General features: G+C 37.4%; 2 protein-coding genes across 3 annotated transcripts in view; one reads left to right on the top strand and one right to left on the bottom strand.

Moving 5' to 3' along the window:
• The window catches only part of SH3BP5 (SH3 domain binding protein 5), a 77,864-nt gene extending 76,350 nt beyond the window's left edge, over positions 1 to 1,514 (top strand). The window contains exon 9 of the mRNA XM_019436112.2: positions 31 to 1,514. Within this exon, the coding sequence (XP_019291657.1) occupies positions 31 to 233 (203 nt within the window). The 3' untranslated portion in view covers positions 234 to 1,514. The remainder of the gene's footprint in view (positions 1 to 30) is intronic.
• A 1,935-nt stretch (positions 1,515 to 3,449) lies between these two features.
• CAPN7 (calpain 7) overlaps positions 3,450 to 23,585 on the bottom strand; it is a 42,135-nt gene continuing 21,999 nt past the window's right edge. The window contains exons 12-21 of one of the 2 annotated variants that reach the window (XM_019436135.2): positions 23,115 to 23,235; positions 18,431 to 18,575; positions 18,205 to 18,304; positions 17,748 to 17,883; positions 17,135 to 17,210; positions 13,500 to 13,645; positions 12,653 to 12,715; positions 6,889 to 7,019; positions 4,629 to 4,721; positions 3,450 to 4,536 (exon numbers count right to left, since the gene is read on the bottom strand). In XM_019436135.2, the coding sequence (XP_019291680.1) occupies positions 4,392 to 4,536; positions 4,629 to 4,721; positions 6,889 to 7,019; positions 12,653 to 12,715; positions 13,500 to 13,645; positions 17,135 to 17,210; positions 17,748 to 17,883; positions 18,205 to 18,304; positions 18,431 to 18,575; positions 23,115 to 23,235 (1,156 nt within the window). In that variant the 3' untranslated portion in view covers positions 3,450 to 4,391. The remainder of the gene's footprint in view (positions 4,537 to 4,628; positions 4,722 to 6,888; positions 7,020 to 12,652; positions 12,716 to 13,499; positions 13,646 to 17,134; positions 17,211 to 17,747; positions 17,884 to 18,204; positions 18,305 to 18,430; positions 18,576 to 23,114; positions 23,236 to 23,585) is intronic. The other variant, XM_053903821.1, reaches the window with a different exon arrangement.

Here is a 23,585-nt window from a genome sequence, read left to right as displayed (position 1 = left end):
ACTCACTCAATAATCTTTGCATTTCTGTAGGAGACAGGGCAGAAGGGGCAGAGAATAAAACAAGCGACAAAGCCAACAACAATCGAGGTCTCGGCAACAGCAGTGGCAAGAGCCAAAGCAGCAGCGCCCGCGAGGGCCAGGCCTTGGAGAACAGGATGAAGCAGCTCTCCCTCCAGTGCTCAAAGGGAAGAGACGGGATTATTGCTGACATAAAAACGGTGCAGATTGGCTGACCCATCCGCAGCCGGGGCCCAAGGGCATATCCGTATTTATACATGGAGCTGTATGGAGAACATTGTGCCAATAATCATTTAATACATGCCAAATCTTAAGCGTTTACTCTACACTGCACTAATGAAGTTGTGACCGTGAGGGCTGAAGAGTTTTCTTCTGGGAAAGAGCTCTTGGGCTGGTTTGTTTTTCAGAGCAGAGGCGTTGTTGCGGTGGACTGTGACCAGGGTCACGGCCTTTGTGGAATATTACCTGTGACCGTGTTGTGGAAGCAATAACTAGTTCCTGTGAAAGAACCAGAGCCAGGAAAGGGACTGGGAAGCTGAGCCAACCTGGGGTCAACAGCTTGCTCCTCTTTCCTCTCTCTTACCCTCAATTTGGGAAAATGGGAGATGTTCTCTCCTTTACATCCCAGGGGAGGGATCTAAATGAAAAAACACAAGAACAAAACATCTTCAGAAAACACCTTTTTGACCCAGCAAAGGCTTAAAAAAAAAAAAAAAATCCAAGAACACGATTCCTTTTCACCACCTCTGGTATTCAGAAGGGGCTTTTAAAAAAGCATATATGCTGGGATACCCATTAGAACCATTTTCTATAAAGGTGACCACGAACTGCACTTTTTGGGGTGGGAAAGGTGAATGCCAATGTGGGGATGGGAGGGATGGAGAGTAGCAGGGACATACCATAGAAGGTGATTTGTGGCTGTGGGAGAGAAGAGTCTGTAGCATAAACCTTATCCTGCCAGCCAAGGGACTTGATTCTTAAGAGAAGTGCATGTGAAGAATGGTTGCCATTGTTATATCTAGATTGACAAGGTGTCAATTTCTCTGTAGGTTGTGACTTTAAACATAAATTATTTAAGGGTTATGCTGCATTAGTATTTCTTAGAGGGAATTGTTCCTTAAAGATAGGAAAGGGAGTAGGCATGTGTTGGCACAGGCTGTTAAATAGAAGCAATGAAGTCTGTTATGCTAATAGTAGTAAGTGTTAAGACTGCTTTTCTTTAATGTTTTCACAGTTACACGTATTTAGAGCACTGTATTTTATTTGTCCTTTTTTGTTAAGAAAAGTTAGCATTTCTAAAAGGAAAAAAAAAAAGCAAACCCATTTCAAGTTGTCTGTGAATTCTGACACAGCTTGTCTATTTTAGTCATTTGTAAATCTCTTCATACTATAGTGTTTTCTCCTTTTTTAATGACTGATCCAGTATCCTAATTCCAAGGTTATTTTGTACTTGTCTTAATTCCTTGAGTGTAATAAAAATGGCTTCAGAAAATGTTTACCTTTCTGTGTCTTCAAAGAACAAACCCCGATGTTGCCTAAATCTTCCATTCTAAGCAGCCTGCTTCAAGGAGGGGCATGGAACGCAGTGACCATCGGTCCTCATTTCCAGTTAAGGTCCTGGGTCCTAATAATTGAAGTCCCGATTACCAAGGTTTGAGTTAGAATTCTACTTTGGCTGCTACTAAAGCTGAGCAGTAAGGAGACACGGCATCGGGGAAAAGTAGACAAGGTGACGGTGTTGGAGGAATGCGTCTCAGTCGGCTGCGCTTGAGTCTCCTGGGAAGCTTAAAAATTCCCTGGTCTTAACCCTAGAGACCAGTATTATTAATTTGGGGTATACTTGGGTATTGAGCTTTTAAAAGCTCCGCCAGGTGATTGTCATGTGCATCTAGCTGAGGATCTGTTTTCTGTGTTGGTCCAGCCACACCTGGTCTGCTATGTCTGTAGCACCATGCGTGGAGCTCTATTATAGAATTCAATAGTGTATTGCTCATACGTAGGCCTCTATTAGAATTTTGAAGGCAGGGATTCGGTCTTATTTCATTTTCCACCCTGTACAATATACAGTAAAATCTTGGATTGCGTTAACTTGTTCTGTGAATGTTCTGCAAGACGAGCAAAGATTTCTAATTTTAAGTTGATACACGAGCCAGGTCTTGCAATAGTAGTATGCGATGCTGAATGTCACATGATCACAACTGAGCCAGCGGTGGTTCGTTCTCTCTGTGGGATTGTGGGTGATCGTCTCCCATACTCAGGCCATAGTGTTCAGCAGAAATCAATGATTTTTCAGAATGTTGGGAGGTGCCTATAACTGGCCCTAGTGTATTTTTTGTCACTTCAAAGCACCTGCGGACAGTCCTTTGCTTTTCCATACAAGAGTAAACTTAGGAATGCTTTGCTTCATTCTAGGTCAGGCTGCCTGCGGATGTAGAACCTTTCCTTATTGCCAGTAACATTACAGTATATGACAAGAGTTTATTAATACTGTAGTCCATATCCGTGTGAGCATATACAGTGGCCCGAATGCGGAAAAAGGTTGAAAAGAAAAGCAGTAAGGCGGAGGAGATCATTACGGCGGAAGTTAAGGAGTCATCGAGAAGTAGAAGCAAGGTATGCAAGTGGCCGAAATTGCAAGATTTTATAAGAAGTCTACGTCTGCATCTCGTCTGCTGAGAAGAGGAATCCCTCACTTCAAATGAAATTAGGGAGATGTGTAAAATGTGGAAAACAGTGCAAAATTTTGTAGAAAAGCACCACTTGAATAAGGCTGTAGCAGTGTGAGCAATGAATCTGTTTAACGACAACACAATGTCACATTTCCACGAAATCGTCAAAAGGAGACAAAAGCAAATGTCATTGGATAGGTTGTTAAAGTCACACAAAAAGAAAAAGTTTCCATTGAGCCAATAGATAGCAGTGATTCCATTATAGCGAAAGTCGTCCTACACAATCACCCTCCTCTCATCTCTGTCACACCAGCCATGAAGGTTTTCAAAGGTAAGTGCAGATTTTTTTCTTTATATTTTGTATTATATTACAGTGTTATAATCATTTTTATACGAATTTATTTGGGTTGTGGAATGAATCAACTGAGTTTCCATTATTTCTTATGGAGAAATTCACTTTGATGTACAAGTGCTTTGGATTACAAGCATGTTTCTGGAACGAATTATGCTTGCAAACGAAGGTTTTACTGTATTGAATACAAAAGGTTCCAGTCATGTGTTTAAAATACACTTCATGCTACAAATTTTTCTTTTTAAAGGGCTACAGAAAATTAATCCATCTAAAATTGAAAGCACAAAATAGTTACCAAAGTGGAATCACTGTCCTGAATACGAAACAGATTTGTTGAAGTATGAATTTTCATTTAGATGGAACGTACTAGATGAAGTCCTTTAATAATTTCTCTAGGTTAAACTATGCAGTTTCCATAAGTATAAAGATTTTATTTCAATTAAAGGAAGTAGAAATACAAAATAAGTTGTGATAATTATAAAGCAGAGACAATGAAAAATTCCACCTTATTTTCAGATGTTTAAAACCTTGAGCATCATTCTGCTCTGATGGATTTTTATGTAAACTGGGAATTTATACACGGCAGTAGTACCTTGGCAGTTGCTCTAAATGCAACCACAGTTACCATATATTAAATTTTCCATCGTATTTTCTTCAGTGTCACCATAAGAGCAGTTTTTAAGATTACTACCTTCAGTCAGCCTGATAAAAAATAAGCATTCCAATAATGAATTTATCTCAGTTCTCTTCACATGAATTAATGGGAGACAGGTACCTAAGTTCAACGACCTTCATTGTTAACTAAGTTAAAATATTTCTTAAAGCTTTATTCTTTCATAACATCTGGGCCACAAACACTGAAAGTCATAGTACAGAATTAAAATCTGTTATGGCGACATGATTCATTTGGTAATTCGTTGCCCAAGATGTAGAGTCACAACACAAGTTTAACTTACGACATGCTCTGCCAAAAGACAAATATAGATATTTCAGGATCTATGTCAGCCTACTGTTCCACCATGTGAGTGGATATGTCCTGTTGCTATCTGGTCACAGCTCTTTCAGCAAAGGCATCTCACAGTGCAGAGTCGAACCTTTAATCATCAGCACGTGCTTTTATAAGATGTGGCCCCTCAATGCAAACCAACTCCTTGTACACACAAAACCGTGGAACTAGGACTTCTAAGTGATTTAGGGTAATTCTGACTACATACATTTCTAAACACTGTGACCCAAGCACCAGATCCCACTGTGACATTTTTAGAGATTTAATTCTGTTCTGAGGGTTTCTGTCTTCATTCGAAGAGTTGATGTTCGGTAAGTATAAAATCCAGTAAATGCTGAAATCTGCATCATTGAAGTTGTGTTGTCTTGATGGGGATAACACTATTGAAGTCCAAGAAAAAAGGTCCTTCTTGTTTAGGCAAAAAAGTACTAGGAATGATATTGTAGATCCCGGCAGGTATATTTTCTAATTCCAGGTAGCAAAACCCACACCTGTATGCAAGGAAAATGAGAACAAAGTTTACAGAAGATGAAGCCACAGAAAGTAAAGTACAAATTAGATGCAATCAAAATGCCGACATTACCTATAGTCACCACTAGATTTCCTCTGAAAGCCATGGGGACCAGGGTCTCCCACCATGGAAACTGTTACAACCTCAAATCCAACACTATATTGCCTGCCAACAACAACAAAAACCAATTACTGTTATTAAGTAGTATCAAACACATACCTAAAAATAAAGTACAGATATACTACTAAATCAAGCATATGCTTTCTAAAGCTTTAGGAGCAGGCAACACTCTGAAATGCATACTATTTTTACTCTTAATTATACAAAATACCATTTATATTTTTAAATTGAAGGTATGGAGATTAATATTAAACTTACTTTAGAAGAAACTGTTTTTACCACAGGCTCTCAAGAGAATACTGTGGAATTTCAGTGGTAAAATACTGTCTTTGTATGCAGAAAAAGTGGAAGGAGAGGGAAAGCCCTGAAATAAAACCTAAATTTACAAAAGTAATAAGCATATAGTAAACATGACATGCTAAATCAGTAAAGACAGGATTGAGATGGTGATGAAGTGACAAATTTAGGGAAAAAAAACCCTGTCAAATTGTATTCACACCAAATATACATTCTATGTGGATGTTAACAGTAAACCATAAAAGAACTAGAAAAATGTAAAAATTTGCTATTGGGGTGAGATTTCCTGCCCATAGCAAAATAAACCAGAAAAGACAGGTCTGATTACTTTAAAATGGAAATTTTTCTCTATGCAAAAAAAACAAAACAAAACACAATCTGGGAAAAATATTTGTTGCAAATATGTGCCAAAGATCCTTATTCATGCTTACAATTAAGAAAAACATGACAATTCCAAGAGAAAAAATGGGCAAAAGACGTGAATAGGCAAAGGAAAAAATGCACACTGTCAAACACTTTTACTCTATTGACAAATACAAAAGGGCAACTAAATACATTATTTCACCTATCAAACTGTAGAAAAATAGCTTGACCACATCGAAAGGATTGAGTTTTTGAAGTAGTTTGTAAAAAAGGCAAAAATTGTTTTATTTAGAAATATGTACTATTCTTATTCTGTGTGCTTTAAACCTTTTTAAGTTGAAAAAACAGGGGCGCCTGGGAGGCTCAGTCGGTTAAGCGTCCGACTTCAGCTCAGGCCACCATCTCGTGGTCTGAGTTAGAGCCCTGCGTCAGGCTCTGGGCTGATGGCTCAGAGCCTGCTTCCAATTCTGTGTCTCCCTCTCTCTCTGCCCCTCCCCCGTTCATGCTCTGTCTCTCTCTGTCTCCAAAATAAACATTAAAAAAAAAAAATTAAAAGAAAAAACACAACGTACACAGAATAACCTAAATAACCTATAAATGAATACACACACGGGTTGCCACTACCTAAATCAATACAACCCTCTCTGCACCACAGAAGTCCCTGTACGCTCCTTTCCTTACAAATCCCGTCCCCATAAAGCAAACATTTAACACTTCCTTGCTTTTTTAAAAAAAAGTTTGGTTGACATATCAATTTCAGGAATACAAGACAGTTCTCTGCGTCATGCTCACCAGGGTAACTGTAGTCACCACATAACAATATTATTGACCGTATTCTCTATGTTGTACTTTTCATCCTTCTGACTTATTTTATAACTGGAAGTTTGTGCCTCTGAATCCCCTTCACCTATCTCACCCAATCTCCAACCTCCTCCTTTCTTGCTTTTATACAGTTTGATAACCTAAGTGTGCATCTTTAGATAATAGTTTAGTTTTGCCTGACTTCACAGAAGTGGAATCACACAGCTGACGTTTTGTTATGTGTGGCTTCTGCTCAGCATTGTTTTTAAGACTTCTCCATCTTATTCTGGGTAGTTGTAATTTATTTTCATTGTCATGCAGGACTCTAGGACTATTCTATAATCTTCAATGCCATGATGAACACGTGGGTTGTTACAAATGGTTGGTTCTTATAATGGTTTATTAGCCATTTGGGACTGTTCCTCTTACGTCATGCCTATTTGAGTTCTTATTTTTTTTAAACTTGATTTTTTTTTTCTTTTTTACTAATGTAGCATACTTATAAATCTTTGTCCTGTAGTCATTAACATAGATTTGATGTGAGAAAGCTGTCTAATGACCTTTTTGGCACACGGATACTCAATTATTTCAGCACATTTACTCAACAGACCATCCTTCCCCCACTCCTCTGCAATGCCATCTTTTTCATTAATCAAGTGCATGTATATGCATAAGTCTGTTTCAAAACCCTACTGTGTTCCACTAAACTCATTTTTAAGAAGATATTAAGTTAAGAACGTTAATCACAAACCTTGGTCCTCTTAGCTCAATCAGTAATGGCCCAGTCTTTTCTATATGGAACTGGTAGATGGGGTTATTTTTGTGAGTTTCCTGGAAATTTCCACATCCTCCAGCACTCTGACCACTCCACTTTCCATTAATCTAATAAAACAAAGTTTTTGTATTAATAAAACTTCTCATTCTCTAATTCTACTTTAAAGACTTTAGAAAGGGAATGAGGTCACCAAGATGGCAACAAAGGTTCCTCCTCCTTTGCTCCCACTCATAAGGACAACAAACAGCTATTCAAGAATAGGACACCACTGAGAGAATCCTAAACATGGGGGTGAGGCTGAAGGACCTCCGTGCACCACAGAGACCAGGACAAACTGCCTTAGAAGGCGAAGAGAAATAATACTTGTGGACCCCACTGTCTCTAGGCCAGCACCGCACCATGTGGACAGGTCTCCCCTGAGTCCGATTACTCCAGTGGCCAACCAGCATCCCCCAGCATTATGAATTACTCTGACCTTCCACCATGAGGACTGCAGGGCAATCTGCGGCAGCGGAGGGGTTGGAGCTCGCAACAACCAGCGCATGGACCTTGGCAGACTGAATTCATACCTGCGGTGTCCAAGTAGTAATCGGCTCATGCAGAACCAAGTCCAGGGTACACTCTGACCAGGGAACTTGGCGGGGTGCAGATCTGCCTGATCTGGACACTCGAACGAGTTTTGCCAGCCCTAGAGCCTGGTTTGCCCATACCCACCCAAGGAGCTGAATCACAGCTCCAACTACTGTAGAGTGCCTTCCAGCCCAATCTGATCAGAAGGGCTGGTGACAACTACTGGATGCTGTGCGCTCTAGTGGCGCTTTAGCCAAGTGGTAGGCAGAACTGATAGTTTTCAGAGCGAAGCCTGTGGCCTGATTTGGTTATGGAACGTGGTGTATAGGTGGGCTTGTGTTAAGACGACAAAGAGCTGCATCTCCTGCTGAGCCCACCAGGCGAGGAATTTGTAGCCCCGTTCATCACGGAATACAACCTTCAGGCTGTCTAAGGAATCTAACCAGAGCGCATGGGAAGCCGCCAAACCCAACACGCCTGCTCACAGTGGCACTCGAGCAAAGCACAGCTTGTGGCTTGCCCTGTCTGCAGAGCAACACTGGTGGCCTCTCCGGACTAGGAAATTCAGTGCACATTCTGGCCTGATTTGGGTCCCCGCACGATGAACTGCACAATGCCTGGGTCCTGTCCTGTTGCCCAGCCAAAGCAGGGAAACTAATTCACTGCTATTACAATCTACTACTGACTATAGTAGTCCCAAGTAGTACGTAAGCCTGACCAGAGAATGTAAGCAGCTGTGAAGCCAGATCCACAGCCTCATTTGGGTAGGGACCAAGCCAGCAGTCCTACCCAACTGTTCTCAGCTAGTAGCACAACCACCCTCCCTGTCCTCAGAGTTCTAACAGCTGCCTTGCCCAAAAACAGGCAATCATAGCAGGCCCCAATCTGCCCAAGGCCAATACCAACAGACACACCCAGAAACCCAAACTAAACTAACTGGTGGAAAACTGTTCTTGCCCAAACAAAGCTGTAAAGTCTTCTAGAGGAGCCTGATTACTCAAATGCGAAAATTCACAAACATTAAGAAACCAAGGATCACAAAAATGCAGGTAAATATGACATCACTAAAAAAACTAATAATTCTCCAATAACCCTAAGAAAATGGAAATCTATGAATTGTCAAAGAATGGAGAATAATCTTTAAGGATGTTTAATGAACTATAAGAAAACAAAATTAAGAAAACAATGAATGAACAAAACAAGTTTGATAAGGAAATAGCAATCATCCAAAAAAAAACCAAAAAAAAAACACCCAAACAAATCCTAGAGTTGAAATATACAATAATTGAAGAAATCAATAGAGAGTTTTAAAGGTAGACTCAATAGTGCTGAAGAAAGAATCAACGATCTGGAGCACAGGACATCGAAAACTACCCAGAAGAACAAAACAAAAAAAGAATGAAAAAGAGTGAAGAAAGCCTATAGGAATTATAGGACACAATGAAAAGAAACAATATTTTCATTACACAAATTCTAGAAAGAGAAGAGAGAGAAAGGCAGAGAAAGTATATTTAGAGCAAACCTTTCCCAAACCCTGGGGAGAGAGAGGAATATCCAGGTCCATGAGGCCCAAGGATTCGACAGCTAAACCCAAACTGGGCTACACCAAACACATTATTAAAACTGTCAAAAGTCAAAGACAGTTTTAAGAGCAGCAAACGAAAAGAGAGATTACGTACAAGGACTTCCTATAAGATTATTAGCATATTTCTCAACAGATACTTTTTCAGGCTAGGACAGAACAGGATGACATATTTCAAATACTAAAAGAAGGTAGCAATCAACCAAGAATTGTATACCTGGTGAAGCTATCCTTTAGAAATGGAGGGATAAAAGGGTTTCCTAAACAAAAGCTGGGGGAGTTCATTACCCCTAGATCTGCCTTATAAGAAATGCTAAAGGGAGTTCATTAAGTGGAAGTAAAAGAATGCTAATTAATATCATAAAAACATAAAAAGATAGTGTAAATCTCACTGGTAATAGTAAATATATAGTCATAGTTAGAGTCTGGAATATGGTAATAGTTGATGCATAATTCACTTAGCACTGCAGTTTAAAAGTTAAAAAACCCTGAATGTAGTAAAAATAATAACTACAATAATCTGTTATTAGTTATGCAATATTAAAAACATGTAAACTGTAACAGCAATAACCTAAAATGTGAAGAGGAAGAGAAGTAAAAGTATAAAACATGAATTCCACTGAGGTCATTAAGTTATTATCAGTTTAAAATAAAGTATTATAAGTTTAATACACTTTATGTATGCCTCATGGTAATAGTAAGGAAAAATCCTGTAGTAATTACACAAAAGAACCCAATAAAGTCAGAGCATACTTATTTTATACCAAAAGACTTCAAAACACACACAAAAAGACAACAGGATAAGAAACAAGAAAGAATGGATCTATAAAACAACCAGAAAACAATAAAATGGCAACAGTAAGTCCTTACCTATCATTAATGTAAACATAAGCATTAAAATTCCCAATAAAAGGACACAGAATGGGGCACCTGGGTAGCTCAGTCAGTTAAGCACCTGACTCTTGATTTTGGCTAGGGTTGTGATCTGTTAGCGGGATCAAGCCCCACATCAGGCTCTGCACTGACAGCAAAGAACCTGCTTGGGATTCCCTCTCTGCTGCTACTGAACTCATGCACTTTCCCTCTCTCTCAAAATAAATATATAAACAGCAACAGAAAAAAGAAGCAAGGAAAATCCCAAATAACCTTACTCTATGCCTTAAGGAACCAGAAAAAGAACAAGCTGAGCCCAAAGTTAGCAGAAGGAAATAATAAAGATCAGAGCAGAAATAAATGAAATAGAAAACAGGAAAAAAAAAAAAAAAGATGAACAGAGTTGGTTCCTTGAAAAGATAAAACTAACAAACCCTTAGACTAAGCAAGAAAAAGGACCCAAGTCAATAAAATTATAAATGAAAAAGGCTACACTGCAACTGGTAACATAGAAATTCAAAGGCTCATAACAGGACACCTATATGCTAACAAACTAGACAACCTAGAAGAAATGGAAAATCTGAATAGACCAACTACTAGTAAGGAGACAATCTGTAATCTGAAGATCTCCTGATGAAAAAAAACCCAGGACTAGATGACTTCACGGGTGAATTTTACCAAACATGTAAAAAAGAATTAACACCAATGCTTCTCAAGCTCTTCCAAAAAAATCGAAGAGCGCTCCCAAACTCATTTTACAAGGCCAGCATTATCGGGATACCAACAACAGAAAAGGACACTACTGGAAAAGAAATCTACAGGCCTGGGGCGCCTGGGTGGCTCAGTCAGTTGAACGTCTGACTTGGGCTCAGGCCATGATCTCATGGCTCAGGAGTTCGAGCCCCGTGTGGGGCTCTGTGCTGATGGCTCAGAGCCTGAAGCCTACTTTGGATTCTGTATGTTTGTGTGTGTGTGTGTGTCTCTGCCCCTCCCCTGCTCATGTGCTATCTCTCTCTTCTCTCTCTTTCTCTCAAAAAAAAAAAGAAATCTATAGGCCAATATATCCCTGATGAATACAGATATAAACATTTTCTTTTTTTTTTTTAAGTTTATTAATTTTGAAGGAGAACAAATAGGGGAGGCACAGACAGAGAGGGAGAAAGAGAGAATCCAAAGCAGGCCCCATGCTGCCAGCACAGAGCCTGAGATGGGGCTCGAACTCATGAACCAGTGAGATCATGACTTGAGCCGAGATTAAGAGTTGGATGCTCCACTGAGACATCCAGGCGCCCACAGATATAAATGTTTTCAACAAAATATTTAGCAAATTGAATTCCACTGCACATTAAAACGATCATTCACCACAATTACGTGGGATTTATTCCCAGGGATGCAAGGATGGTTCAGCATATGCTAATCAGTCAATGTGATACATCAATAAAAGATAGAACAAAAGAAAACAATCTTCTAATCATCTCAACAGATGCAGAAAAAGCATTTGAGAAAATTCAGTATCTGTTCATGATATAAACTCTTCTCTAAGAAATGAGCCATGGATGGAACATATCTCAACATAATAAAGGCCATATATGACAAGCTCACAATTAACATATACTCTATGGTGAAAAACTGAAAACTTCTCCTTTAAGATCAGGAGAACAAGACAAGGATGTTCACTCTCACCACTGCTATTCAACATAATTCTGGAAGTCCTAGCTAGAGCAATCAAGCAAGAAAAAGAAAATGTATTAGAATTGGAGGGAAGAAGTAAAATTGTCTCTCTTTGCACATGACATTTTATATATAGAAAACCCTAAAGACTCAACCAAAAACCTGTCAGATTTAATCAACAAATTCAGTAAAGCTGCGGGATACAAAATTAACATACAGAAGATCAGTAACATTTCTGTTAACAAATTTTCTGAAAAAGAAACTGATCCCATTTACAGTAACATCAAAAACAATAAGATCCCTAGGAATAAATTTAAGGAGGTGAAAGATCTCTCATCTGAAAACTACTATATTCTAATAAAAGAAATTGAAGATGACACAATAAATGGAAAGGTATTCTATGTTCATGAACTGAAAGAATATTGTTAAAATGTCAACACCACCAAAAGCCATCGATAAATTCAATGCAATCCCTATCAGGACTCTAATGACAAGTAAAAAAAAACACTCCTAAAATTTACATGAAACCACAAAAGACCCTGAATTGCCAAAGAAATCCCAAGGAAGAAAAAGCAGGAGATATCAAACTTTCTGCTTTCAAGCTATGCTATAAAGCTACAGTTATCAAAACAATCCCAAAAATGTATGGTCAATTAACATTTGACAAGGGAGCCACGAATTCTCCCTCGAATCTTCTGCTACACATCTAGCACACCCTGCAAAACCAAATTTTTTTTTGCAGTAGTAGTCGTCTCAAATTCTACTTTAAAGGTTTGTCTACATGATGAACCCTTCCCTAATGACCAAAGTCTACATAATCTTCTTTCTTTGAACTTTAGTTCTTCCCACAGAATCACTGAATGTTGTTCACTGAAGATCTCGTATTCCAACCCAGACTGCAGGCTACTTACATTTCCCTTGTGTTACTGTCAAGCCCAGAATGTTTAATTGTTAAATGTGAAAGATAAAGTGAGAAAAGGAGAAAAAGGCAAGGGAATTCTAAGATTTTTCTGAGATTATGACCCAGAGAAAGAATTCTCTTACCTGTTTTGATAAGGTGTACGGTGAAGGAATCTTTGAAAAAGTAAAGCTGCAGGCTGAATATACCTAGATTAAAAAAAAAAAGTGATTGAAAAAAATAAAAAAGTTTATTGTACTGATAGTGTATACTTATAAAAATACCAAAGTGATAAAAGAATATATTGGAAGACTGAAAACTTAGTTGGCATACATAAAAGCCATGATTCTGTACACAGCCTAGTTATCAAGTCCGGTTTAATGAACTGGGAACTGAACAGCTGGGGTTCTTGTCCTGGCTTTCTGTGTGTTTGACTCAGGACAATTTCGCTAGGCCTCAGTTTCTGCATCTGAAGAATAAAGGGGTAGAAGCAGTTCCCCAATGTCTCTATAAAAATCTATTCAAATTGAGCTCCCTTACTGATGTATGGGAAAACAGCCTATGCAGAACAAAATTAAAATAACCTTCCCAGCTACATGAGAACAGTATGTTTATAAGCAATTGATTTCCTTTCACTAAGTTCAAAGTTGTGTTTTTTAACTCAATGAAAGTATTATAGAGGTTAAAGAAGTTTTTAACAGCTTGATCTGAAATAGAACTTATTAGTCCAACATACCACATTACCTTAGGACTAAATTATTATTCTGAAAACTAAAATGTTCACTCAAAATAAAAACATTACTTTTCAAAAGCATTACTTTCTGCAGGAAGCATAATTTAATACTGAACTGATATACAGATAAACACACAAATTTATAGAGGACAATCAATTTTCAGATATAAACTTCTTCTATAGCTAATCCCACTTATGAAGCCAAGCATATTATGTACCTTATATTATCGTGTTCTGTCACTGTATGTTGGTTTACTCACCCGGACAGTGTAATGGATTGTATTCTGTTTTTCATACTGAGAAACCACTAATGTAAAGGTATGGGTCCCAGGCGTGGTCAGCTTTATCTTAGTCAAATAATGAGGGCTGTTAATTCGAATGCCATCAATATATGGAGGTGGGTCACCTACAGAAAAGTAGGTTTATGCTTTAGTTTCTGTAGTTTTTAAATTTAAGTTTTATAATTCATGATAGGAAAAAAATTAAATGGATGGACCCCCCCCCCCAACTGATTCAATCTTTAAAATATAATGCTACTAGAGAATTTAAATTTCAACTTAAAACTTTGTAATTAAACACTTTAAAACTTTAAATAATTTCTAGTAAGTAAAAGGAATCTTTTGGAATACATTCAATGAGGTATAAAATAATCCCTAGTAAACCTTATGTAGCATTTTTCTCTAACGGGATTTTAAAGTCAAGATTGGCTTTGCTTTGTTTTGTTTTGAGGAAATGTTTTAAGATGCGAAGAACTATATAAAAATATACTTCCCACCAACAGATATATTCCCCACCATTCATAACTGAATAACACTTTTTGTCATACTAGATTCTTTATAAAACAAAGTCCCTTTTAAACACCACCCTTAGTCCTATTCTGTTCCACTCTGATGGATTTAGTGGGCTTTTCAGACACTAACACACACACATCCCTAAAAATGAATGAATGAGTGAATGTTATTTCTGTGGGCATATATCTAAAAAAAGGACAGCATAGGTCTTATTTTAAGCTTTCATTTTGCACTCAACATGTTTTTAAGATTCATATTGTTCTACACAGATACGGTTTATTCCTTTTAAAACTGCCTGCATGATATTCCATTATATGAATAACTTATTTATACCCCCATCTAGTTATTCAGTCTGACAGATTATTTACAGTATTTTTCTATTACAAACAATGTTACCCAATATATTCTCTGATGTCTCCTCAATCAGGGCCAATGCAATAAAATCATTTCATGCATGTCAATTACTACATGTCATTTAAAATCAATGCTATATCACTTAGCTTATTTAGGAACACTGAATATTTATAATGTAATCTATTGAAATAACTAACATTTTACTATCTATCTGTAACAGGCAAAGTCTCTAATGCTCACAGTGGTGTGATCTAGTGTGAAGAGAAAAAGGGCCTATCTGTGATCTTGGACAAGGTTTTTAACCTTTCTATGTCTCAGTTTACTCTTCTGTGAAATGAGAAACAATTTGAGAGTATTTTAAAAATTTTCTTCAGCGTGTTGTGATGAAAATAAAATTATAAACCAGAAAGTACTCTTTTCTGAAAAGGCAGTATCATTATATGTAAGAGGGAGCATTGTTTTAAAAAAAACAAAAAGAATCCAAATAAAAAGAGTAACAAAAATATTTTTGAAAGTCGAAAGCCTATATATAAACATCTTAATGCTAAGAATATATAGCCACAGTATTTGTTTTTTTGGTTGTATAGTGGCCAACATATGAATAGAAAATCTGGCTAGTTTAACTTTAATTCTTAGACATACTGTCTTGTCCATTCCAGGATATCTAGGGATATTGACTGATAGGAATCAGTGCCTGCCTCATGACCTTCACAGGGTAATGGGTACGAGTATCATTTTCCTCTGATTAAATTAAGACTTAACAAAACCACTTTCCATCTCATCTCCCCCAGTAATGCCCATTTCTTTGCCCTTTTTAAAAGAACTGTCAATAATTGCTTCCTTACCTCCCAGCCTCTCCTCAATTCACTTCTAACTGGGCTTATAAGTCCACCTATCCACCAACTCTGTTCTTGTTAAGGTCAACAATGACTGCCAAGATGCTATGTCCATTTGTTTCTTCTCTAACCTAAATTTCCTGACCTCTAAAATAGCAACAGATGCAGTTGCTCATTCTTTCCCTCATGAAATATTCTCTCTCCTTGGGTCATGTGAAACCTTATTCTATTTCATAAGGTATTTTGTTCTAATTTTTTGCAGTAACCTTCCTCTGCTCAACTTTAAGATGTTTGAATCCCAGGGTCAGGTTCCGAGTGTTCATCTCTGTACCTACAACTCTCTCCATTGGTAGTGTATACAGTCCTGTCTTCAAATGGCAGGACTTTATCCCAGAACTCTTCCCCCAAATCCAATTGCTTACTTAGTTTATACACTTGCATATCTAATAGATATCTTAAATGTAACAAAACCACAAAATTTACTTTTGATTTTACTCCACAACAAAACTGGTCCCTCCCCACCCCCACCAACTCTTACCCATCTCAGTAAATGTTACAGCAGCTTTTTATGAATTAAGCCAAAAAACAGGAATCAGTCTTGATTCCTCTTTGCCCCTTACATCAACTCAAGTCCTGATAATCCTACTGAAACCCAAATCTGTCCACTCTTTCTCTACTAAGTTCAAACCACCATTATTTCTCATACAAAATCATGTAATTTGTTTCTCTGCTTCTATTTTTTTTGCCCCCTCCAATATATTCTACAAAGAATGTTCTTTAAAAAAAAGTTTCTATCAAGTCATTTTCCTGATCAAGGCCCTCCAAAGATTTCCCAACACACTGAGAATGAAATCCAAATCCTTGTGGCTTACAGAACATCATGTGATCTGAGCCTGCATATCTTTTTGACTTCTTGATATCACACCACCCTTGGCCTACTGGTCTTTTTTCTGTTTCTTTTTCTCATTTCAGAGTCCTTGTATTTGTTCTTCCCTCTGCCTGTAATGCTTTTCCCTCGATTTCTTTACATGACTGATTCCTTTTGTCATTTAGGGTTCCTCTTATCCTTTCCCAAAGAGGCCCTCCATGGCCACCTAACCAAAGCAACCAACCAGTCACTAACACATGACCCCATTTATTTCTTTACACACATATCACTATCTGGTATTTTTCTTATTATCTGTTTCTCCAACAAGAACATAAACTAACAGTTCCTATCATTTAATATGTGATAAACTTTTTTTAAATGTGAAAGCAAAGTGGTTTCAATACAGCATGTTAAATGCTTCAGGAGTCCTGCAGAGGGAAAGATTCACTTTGCCTGGCAGAAAGGTTATCACAGAGAAGTAACATATAAGCTGGATATTAACCATGTTCATTACACAAACTAGGGTAAAAGGAAAAAAAATGGGTAGAGGACACGGAGGAGAGAGATCCTTAGGAGAAGAAACTGTATGAAAAGAGGGGAAACAAGGGCATGGTATGTTCAGGAGTAGCCAGTACCTCACTGAGGGTACTGTGAAAAGCTGCGGCATGACATAAAAGGTGACAGGAAGGTTAAGGTCAGAATATCAAAAGGCTTATAAACCATGCCAAAGAGCTTAGATTTTATCCAGGAGTTCAGGGAAAAACCACAGAATTTTTGATCAGAGAAAAAGATATTAGTTTTAGAAATAAAACTCTGACAGCAACATATAATATAGGAATCCCAAATTCCTGAGGTCTCTAAATTAAAAACACATCAAAACAAAACACAAAAGTAGTATAAATACCACCTCGTCTGTATGAGTGGTTTTTGTTAGTCTATCAGCATTATTATTTCCGCATATTATCTACGTAAAGCGTATCATTTTAAATTTAATCAGGTAAATAAAATTTCAGTTGTTTGTCTGAATGTTTGTCTACCAAACATACCTGGGTAATAAACTTTTTTCCCATCAGTCTTGTATACAACCATTGTGATAAATTCTCGATTATTGGCGAAATCATCCTAAAAGTACAAAGAATCCAATGTAGTTAGGAAAACGGGCTCACAATGCTCTTAAGTGGGAAGAAAATTCAAATTTTAAGAGCATTTAAGCTACTTAGTGCTATAAAAAATGTTTTCTGAATTAAATTCATTTCAAGGATGACTACACTGTATAAAGTAATACATTAAACAAGACTAAGGCTATTAAGATTATGGTAGTTTCCCTTTACAGAATCAGGCCTAATGATTTAACATCTCCAAACTCCCTTCAGAGCATTTTAATGTTAATACTCTTAAGACCTAAAGCATATATAATCAACCTCAAAACCCTCACTGAAAAGCATAAACTCCCATTTTTCTTCAAAGATGATTTCTGAACAAGATTGTAAGTATATAAATTTCCTTAGAGGAAAACATTTACCTAATACTACACTATTTTCAAGCCACTTACATAAATGAAACAGGTTGGTGATCAAATTACATATCTTGTTCACATTGGCCTAATTACATTCTTTAAAGTTTCTGTATGGGATAGATATATAAGGAAGGGATCAGTACCTTGTCTGTTATGTGTCTGCTGAGCAAAACCCAAACTGCAGCGCCCCCTTGTGGACACTGCACCTCCAGTTTGTACTGGGGATTATTAGCCAGGCTATAGGCATCTTTCACAGGTCCTTGCTTAGCATCCCAAGTACTAAAAGATAAAGTCAACAAAGAAAGTAGTAATTAATTTCTCATTGAGCTAAAGTAGAACACTATTTTTAAAAGCTTTGTGTCTCTAATACAACTAAGTTATCAGGATTTTTGTTTTATTGTTTAAAAATATTTTGGCATAACTGAGAAATACATAAACAAAATAATCACGTGGCAGTCATCTGTGGGCATGGCAAAAAGAATGCTGGTCTTCATAAATGATATAATATATATATAACTTAATCCTTCATAAATGAATCCTTATATATGAAAAAAGTAGAGACTACCATAAAGCATATTCTGAAATGTGCAAAAAAGTTACCTGTGAATACATGTTGATTCTTTAAAAAGACCTGGATTCCAACTCAGATAAATCACATCATAATACTGGCAGAGATCATCCCATGAAATCCAAAATATTCCTGAAAATTAGATGTCTGTTAATCCATAAAATATCTTAATGATAAATGACTTGAATAAATACCTTTCATATTATGAAACCGTGTTATTTAAAGATCAAATGGTATTAAAATTAAAAAGATACTTACCATTGTCTATTTTCTGAGCTGTTCGAGGATCAAAGTTTAAATATTTTTGTAACTCTGGGGTCCAGTTTTTTACATCATTTTCACTGTATCTTCCTTTCCAACGTAAATGACTCCAAGGATTTTTCAGTTGGATAAATCGCAGCCCCTATTAATAAAAAAGCAGAATAATAAAATAATAATAAAAAAGAGATAAAGTGGCAAAAGAGTTTTACCCTATTTTTAATTAATTATATTTGAACACTTTTCCTTCCAAATCCACTTGAAATATTCTTTAATCAACACTTTCACAAGGTCACACATCTGATCAAAAACTGTAAACGGCTGGGGCGCCTGGGTGGCTCAGTCGGTTAAGCGGCTGACTTCAGCTCAGGTCACGATCTCGCGGTCCGTGAGTTCGAGCCCCGCGTCGGGCTCTGTGCTGACAGCTCAGAGCCTGGAGCCTGTTTCAGATTCTGTGTCTCCCTCTCTCTGACCCTCCCCTGTTCATGCTCTGTCTCTCCCTGTCTCAAAAAGAAATAAAACGTTAAAAAAAAAAAAAATTAAAAAAAAAAACAACAACTGTAAATGGCTACCTATTCCTGAGGGCTATGCTGTCCGTATGGTAGTCACTAACCACAGGTGATAATTAAAATTTTTTAAAATTTAAAAATCAGCTCCTTAGTCACACAAGCCGCATTCCAAGTGTTCAAGGACCACGTGCAGCTAGCGGTTAATGCGCAGCCCAGATACACAATATTTCCATCACGGTAGGAGGCTCTTTTGCATGGTGCTGCCTTAGAGCATCAAGACTTTCCCATCCTTTCAAAGCCTACTCTGCTCTGGCCCCACTTTATTTTCCAGTATTCATACCCCATGTATCTTTGGCTCTAACTTAGTCTTTCCTCTCAAAATTCCCACAAATAATCCTTATTCAGTTTTACCTCGAAAGGGATTTACCATGCTGTCTCCCTTCCCCAGAAGGCCCTTTCTGATCCCTTGTGACCACCCTCCCTTCAGATCCTGTCAGGTCCTCCTTAGCTTTTTCCTCCACTGACCCTCTGTCAGTGCAGACTGAAGCAGTGAAGAAGAAAAGAACATGGACTTTGGAGTCAGAATGAAATGGGACCGAACACCAGCTCTATCAGTTTTATGGGCCTTGGGTGGGGATCATTTACTCTCTGAGCATTTGTTTATTCACACATAAAATAAAAACTACAATGTTTCCTAGAACACTCTTGTGAAGATTAAATGAAGTAATGTATGCAAAATATTTAGCAATCAGTTTTCTTCTCCTTTTAATTAATTACTACCTTTTCTTAAACATTTTAGTGCTAACACTCCGTATTACTTTAGTTTAAAACAAATAATTTCCCATTGTATCTTGCTTCCTACTTGTGCAAATGTACCAGCCTTGACTCCCCAGTGAGACTGTACACTCCCTGAAATGGTAACACTATTGTCCTTTTCAAAAGTCTCCACTGAGCTTATAAAACTGAGCGTTAAGGTTATGGTAAGTGCTCAACAAATACTGGGTATGTCTACAGAACTGATTACATGGACTCAGAAAATCCAAAGAGCTTGTAAATCCAGAAGAGTATTTGTCTTATTTCAGGCAGTCAAATTAGGAAATCGTATTAATTTTCTAATGAAGTCATAAACCGTTTGGGGGACGTTTTTGAAAAACACATTCATCTCTTATTTTTAAATGTGGCAAATCATAGCCTGGGATAGATGTGATTTCTAGACATAAGACTCATTCCTCTCAGGAATCTTCAAATTCCTTTTCTCAGTGTTTTTTTTTACCACTTGTCCACTCTTGCCCCTGCCACACAGATATTTAACTCTAATTTACTACTATTTTTTCATTAAACCTAGTTCTACATAAACAGGAAATGTGCCTTATTTCAGAACTCTATCATTTAAGTTTTTGAGAGAGAGCGCGTGAGTGCACAAGTGGGGGGAGGGCCAGAGCGAGGAAGAGCGAGAATCCCAAACAGTACCCAAGCGCTACCAGTGCAGAGCTGGACCTAGCGCTCAATCCCGTAAACCATAAGATCATGACCCAAGCTGGAAATCAAGAGTCAGACGTTCAACGGAGCCACAAGTGCCCCAGAAGTCTAACACTTCTTTAAAAAGGAATATAAAAGAGAGGAAATTGCTGCTAAGCTTTTCTGGGGCAGGTCTGAGCAATCACTGACATTCAAGGACACTAAGATACAGCTGTAGATTTTGTTTGAAAAGAGAGCCTACAAGTCAGAGGCCCTGAATAGGGGAAGAAATGTTAGACTAAAAAAGGATCTGGATCTGGTTTATGATGAAACGTCCCATTTTCAAAGTTATTTCCACGTGGCAGCAAATGCAACGTCGTGGATGGATTCAGAAATCCCTTGGTGAGACTTGCTGCACTTAGAGACAGCAGCCTGAGACCGAGATGTATCTTCATGGTAGACTATGGAATATCACCTTAAGGAGGAAGACCAAAAAAATGACCCAAAGGACTGCTGAGACTAAAGTCTTAGATCTTAGAAAAGATCTTAGAAAACTCAAGCTGGTTAGAGACAAAAAGGATAACATTTTCACACAAGTGTTAATAAAATCTTATTTAATGAAGAAACTCACAAATGATAGAAGATTGGCAGTAGCTTTAGTTTAAGATTAGGTCTACCTGCACAACAGAGGTTCTAGAAATTAATGCCTCAGTGAGAGAAATATTTTTGGAAATATTTTTTTTTAAGTTTATTTTGAGAGAGAGAGAGAGGAGGGAGAACACGAGTAGGGTAGGGGCAGAGAGAGAGGGAGAGAGAATTTCAAGCAGGCTCCGCGCTGTCAGCGTAGAGCCCAATGCAAGGCTCAAGTTCAAGGTCACGAGATTGTGACCTGAGCCGAGATTAAGAGTTGGACGCTTAACTGATAGAGCCACCCAGGCACCCCTGGAAATATTTTCAAATACAAGTCAGAACTAAGGAATGATCTCAAAATATAGACAGCAAAAATAACATGAAAATGATGAACCCAGGAAACTCACCAAATGTATAACCAATCAAAGATACTAGAGAAAACCCCTAAAAATTTTAACACATGAAGAAGCCTTTAGATAAAGATCAACACTGACTACAAAGAGTTCATGTAAGCAAAAGGAGAGTAGGGTCAACTCCACAAGGTGAGATGTCTGCTCAAGGTGGGTAATACCGCTCTTGATCAGGGATTTGCACAGAATTAAGATATGACCATAAAGCACACATATGAACAGAGTGAATAAACCTGTCTTGGGGCCACAGTTTACTCCATCTACACAGGCTCTAAAATGCCTTAATCTCTACGAAATAACTGCCATGTGGAACTGATACTATGTGAATAATGCTTCTGATTTTTTAAAAAGGCTATTATTTGAAATTCTTTACTGACATTCAGCAAATTTTTAAATGTTTTGTTTTCAGGTCAAACCACAGATGCCTATTTCTCTCATAAGCATGTTATTTGTCTAGTTTCCTCTGAACAATCAGAAAAATAGCCTTGTAAATGATATAATCTTCCCAGAAAATTTCCTCAAATTCAAGATTAAACTTCCATATTGACTTTCATTATCTAAATTTAATTATCTTACTATTACCTCACTATTGATCACCTATCAGGATGTTTTAACAATAAAATAACATACACATAGTACTAAATAACAGCAACTGTTATTCCTAATGTTTTGACTGATGTTTGTGGAAAATCACATTTCTAAAACACAAAGCTCTGAACTTATTCAATTTCATATATTTTTAATTTTTTTGCTTTAAGTCATCAAATGTTATGCTTTTAAAGGAATACATAATTCTACACAGTATGGTTAGGGATACAAGAGTGGCTGATTTAGAAAGCCTTGAGACTATAAAGACTTGAAAAACAATGTTGCAGCAGGTCCCTATTGCCTTCATAATTCATATAATTGCATATAATTGCCTGTGTCATCTAAGAAGATCAATCTAATAAATACACAGTGGAACACTGTCATTACTGATTGATAACTACTTCCTTCTGTAAGTTGAAACAGGGGAAAGTGGAACACATGGCTAGTTAAACTTTCCAGTGACTGCATAGCTCAGGTACTATATAACATCAGGGAAAATGAATCCTCCTGTAATAATCTTTGTATTTTCTAATCCATAGAACAGACCTATTTTTCAGTTGAAAATAACTAATCAATAACCTGAGAAGTAATGAAGTCAACCATTCCAACACCAGAGCACAGGGCCAGGGTCTGAAATACGTGAGGGCAACTAGGAAGAGAAACATTTGCAAAACCAATGGTATGTTTCTTATTCACAGACACTCTCTTATTTTCTGTCCTTTCACAAATACTTACTGAAATCTACCATGCTCTACAGCCTAACACTATGACTGACCCCAATGCCAGAGTATAGCCCGGAACCTTGAGGGCTGTGTATTTATCTCAACCCTTTACTTTTATGAATAAAAAGAGGCATACAGCAGGTCTGTTTGTCATCAGTATCTGTCCTTGTCATTACATTTCCCATCTTTTGATTTCATAATTTCCAATGGTGAGGTCAAATTATTTAATGGAACATAGGCAGAATGATTTTTAAAACTTCATCCAAACCTTGACTTGTCAGTATTCAAAAGTCTATTATACTATCAGGGATCCTTGCAATGTCTTACTATTAAGTAAGAGAAAGGAGGAAAAAATGTAAAGCAAAACCTTGAACTCTCTAATATCCAAAACAGCATATGCGTGTGTGGGAACCAGACCCCACTTCTCTCCTTCAGCTTCCGTCATCATTCCAGTTGATGCAGTGATGAGGACGTCCCCTTTGTGAAATCTGGAATGACCCCGACAGAGAAATAATTAAAGAAAACATTTCTGTAACCGCAGATCACACTATCTTTCCTTTAGTCTAAAGGTTTACATGAAAATTTCCACAAATTTGAAATCTTTTCTAAAATGGGCTATTCCCGACACCCTTCAAAGAACAGGAAGTACATTTGTATTTTACAATGTAGCAGATAAGTTATCATACTGCCCCACTCTCCTCCAGTTTTAGTCAATTATTAGGTAGAAACTTATCAGTGAAGGAAAGTAAATGCTAAGTTTTCAAATGATTTACAAATAAAGTTGAAGATGTGAAATACATTTTGTGAGATCTTTGAAGTTTTCTAGTTTCACTAATGA

The sequence above is a fragment of the Panthera pardus genome, unplaced genomic scaffold (genome assembly GCF_024362965.1).
Source record: "Panthera pardus isolate Hobbes unplaced genomic scaffold, ASM2436296v1 HiC_scaffold_16, whole genome shotgun sequence".
Taxonomy (NCBI): domain Eukaryota; kingdom Metazoa; phylum Chordata; class Mammalia; order Carnivora; family Felidae; genus Panthera; species Panthera pardus.
This window is presented reverse-complemented; position numbering and strand designations above follow the sequence as displayed.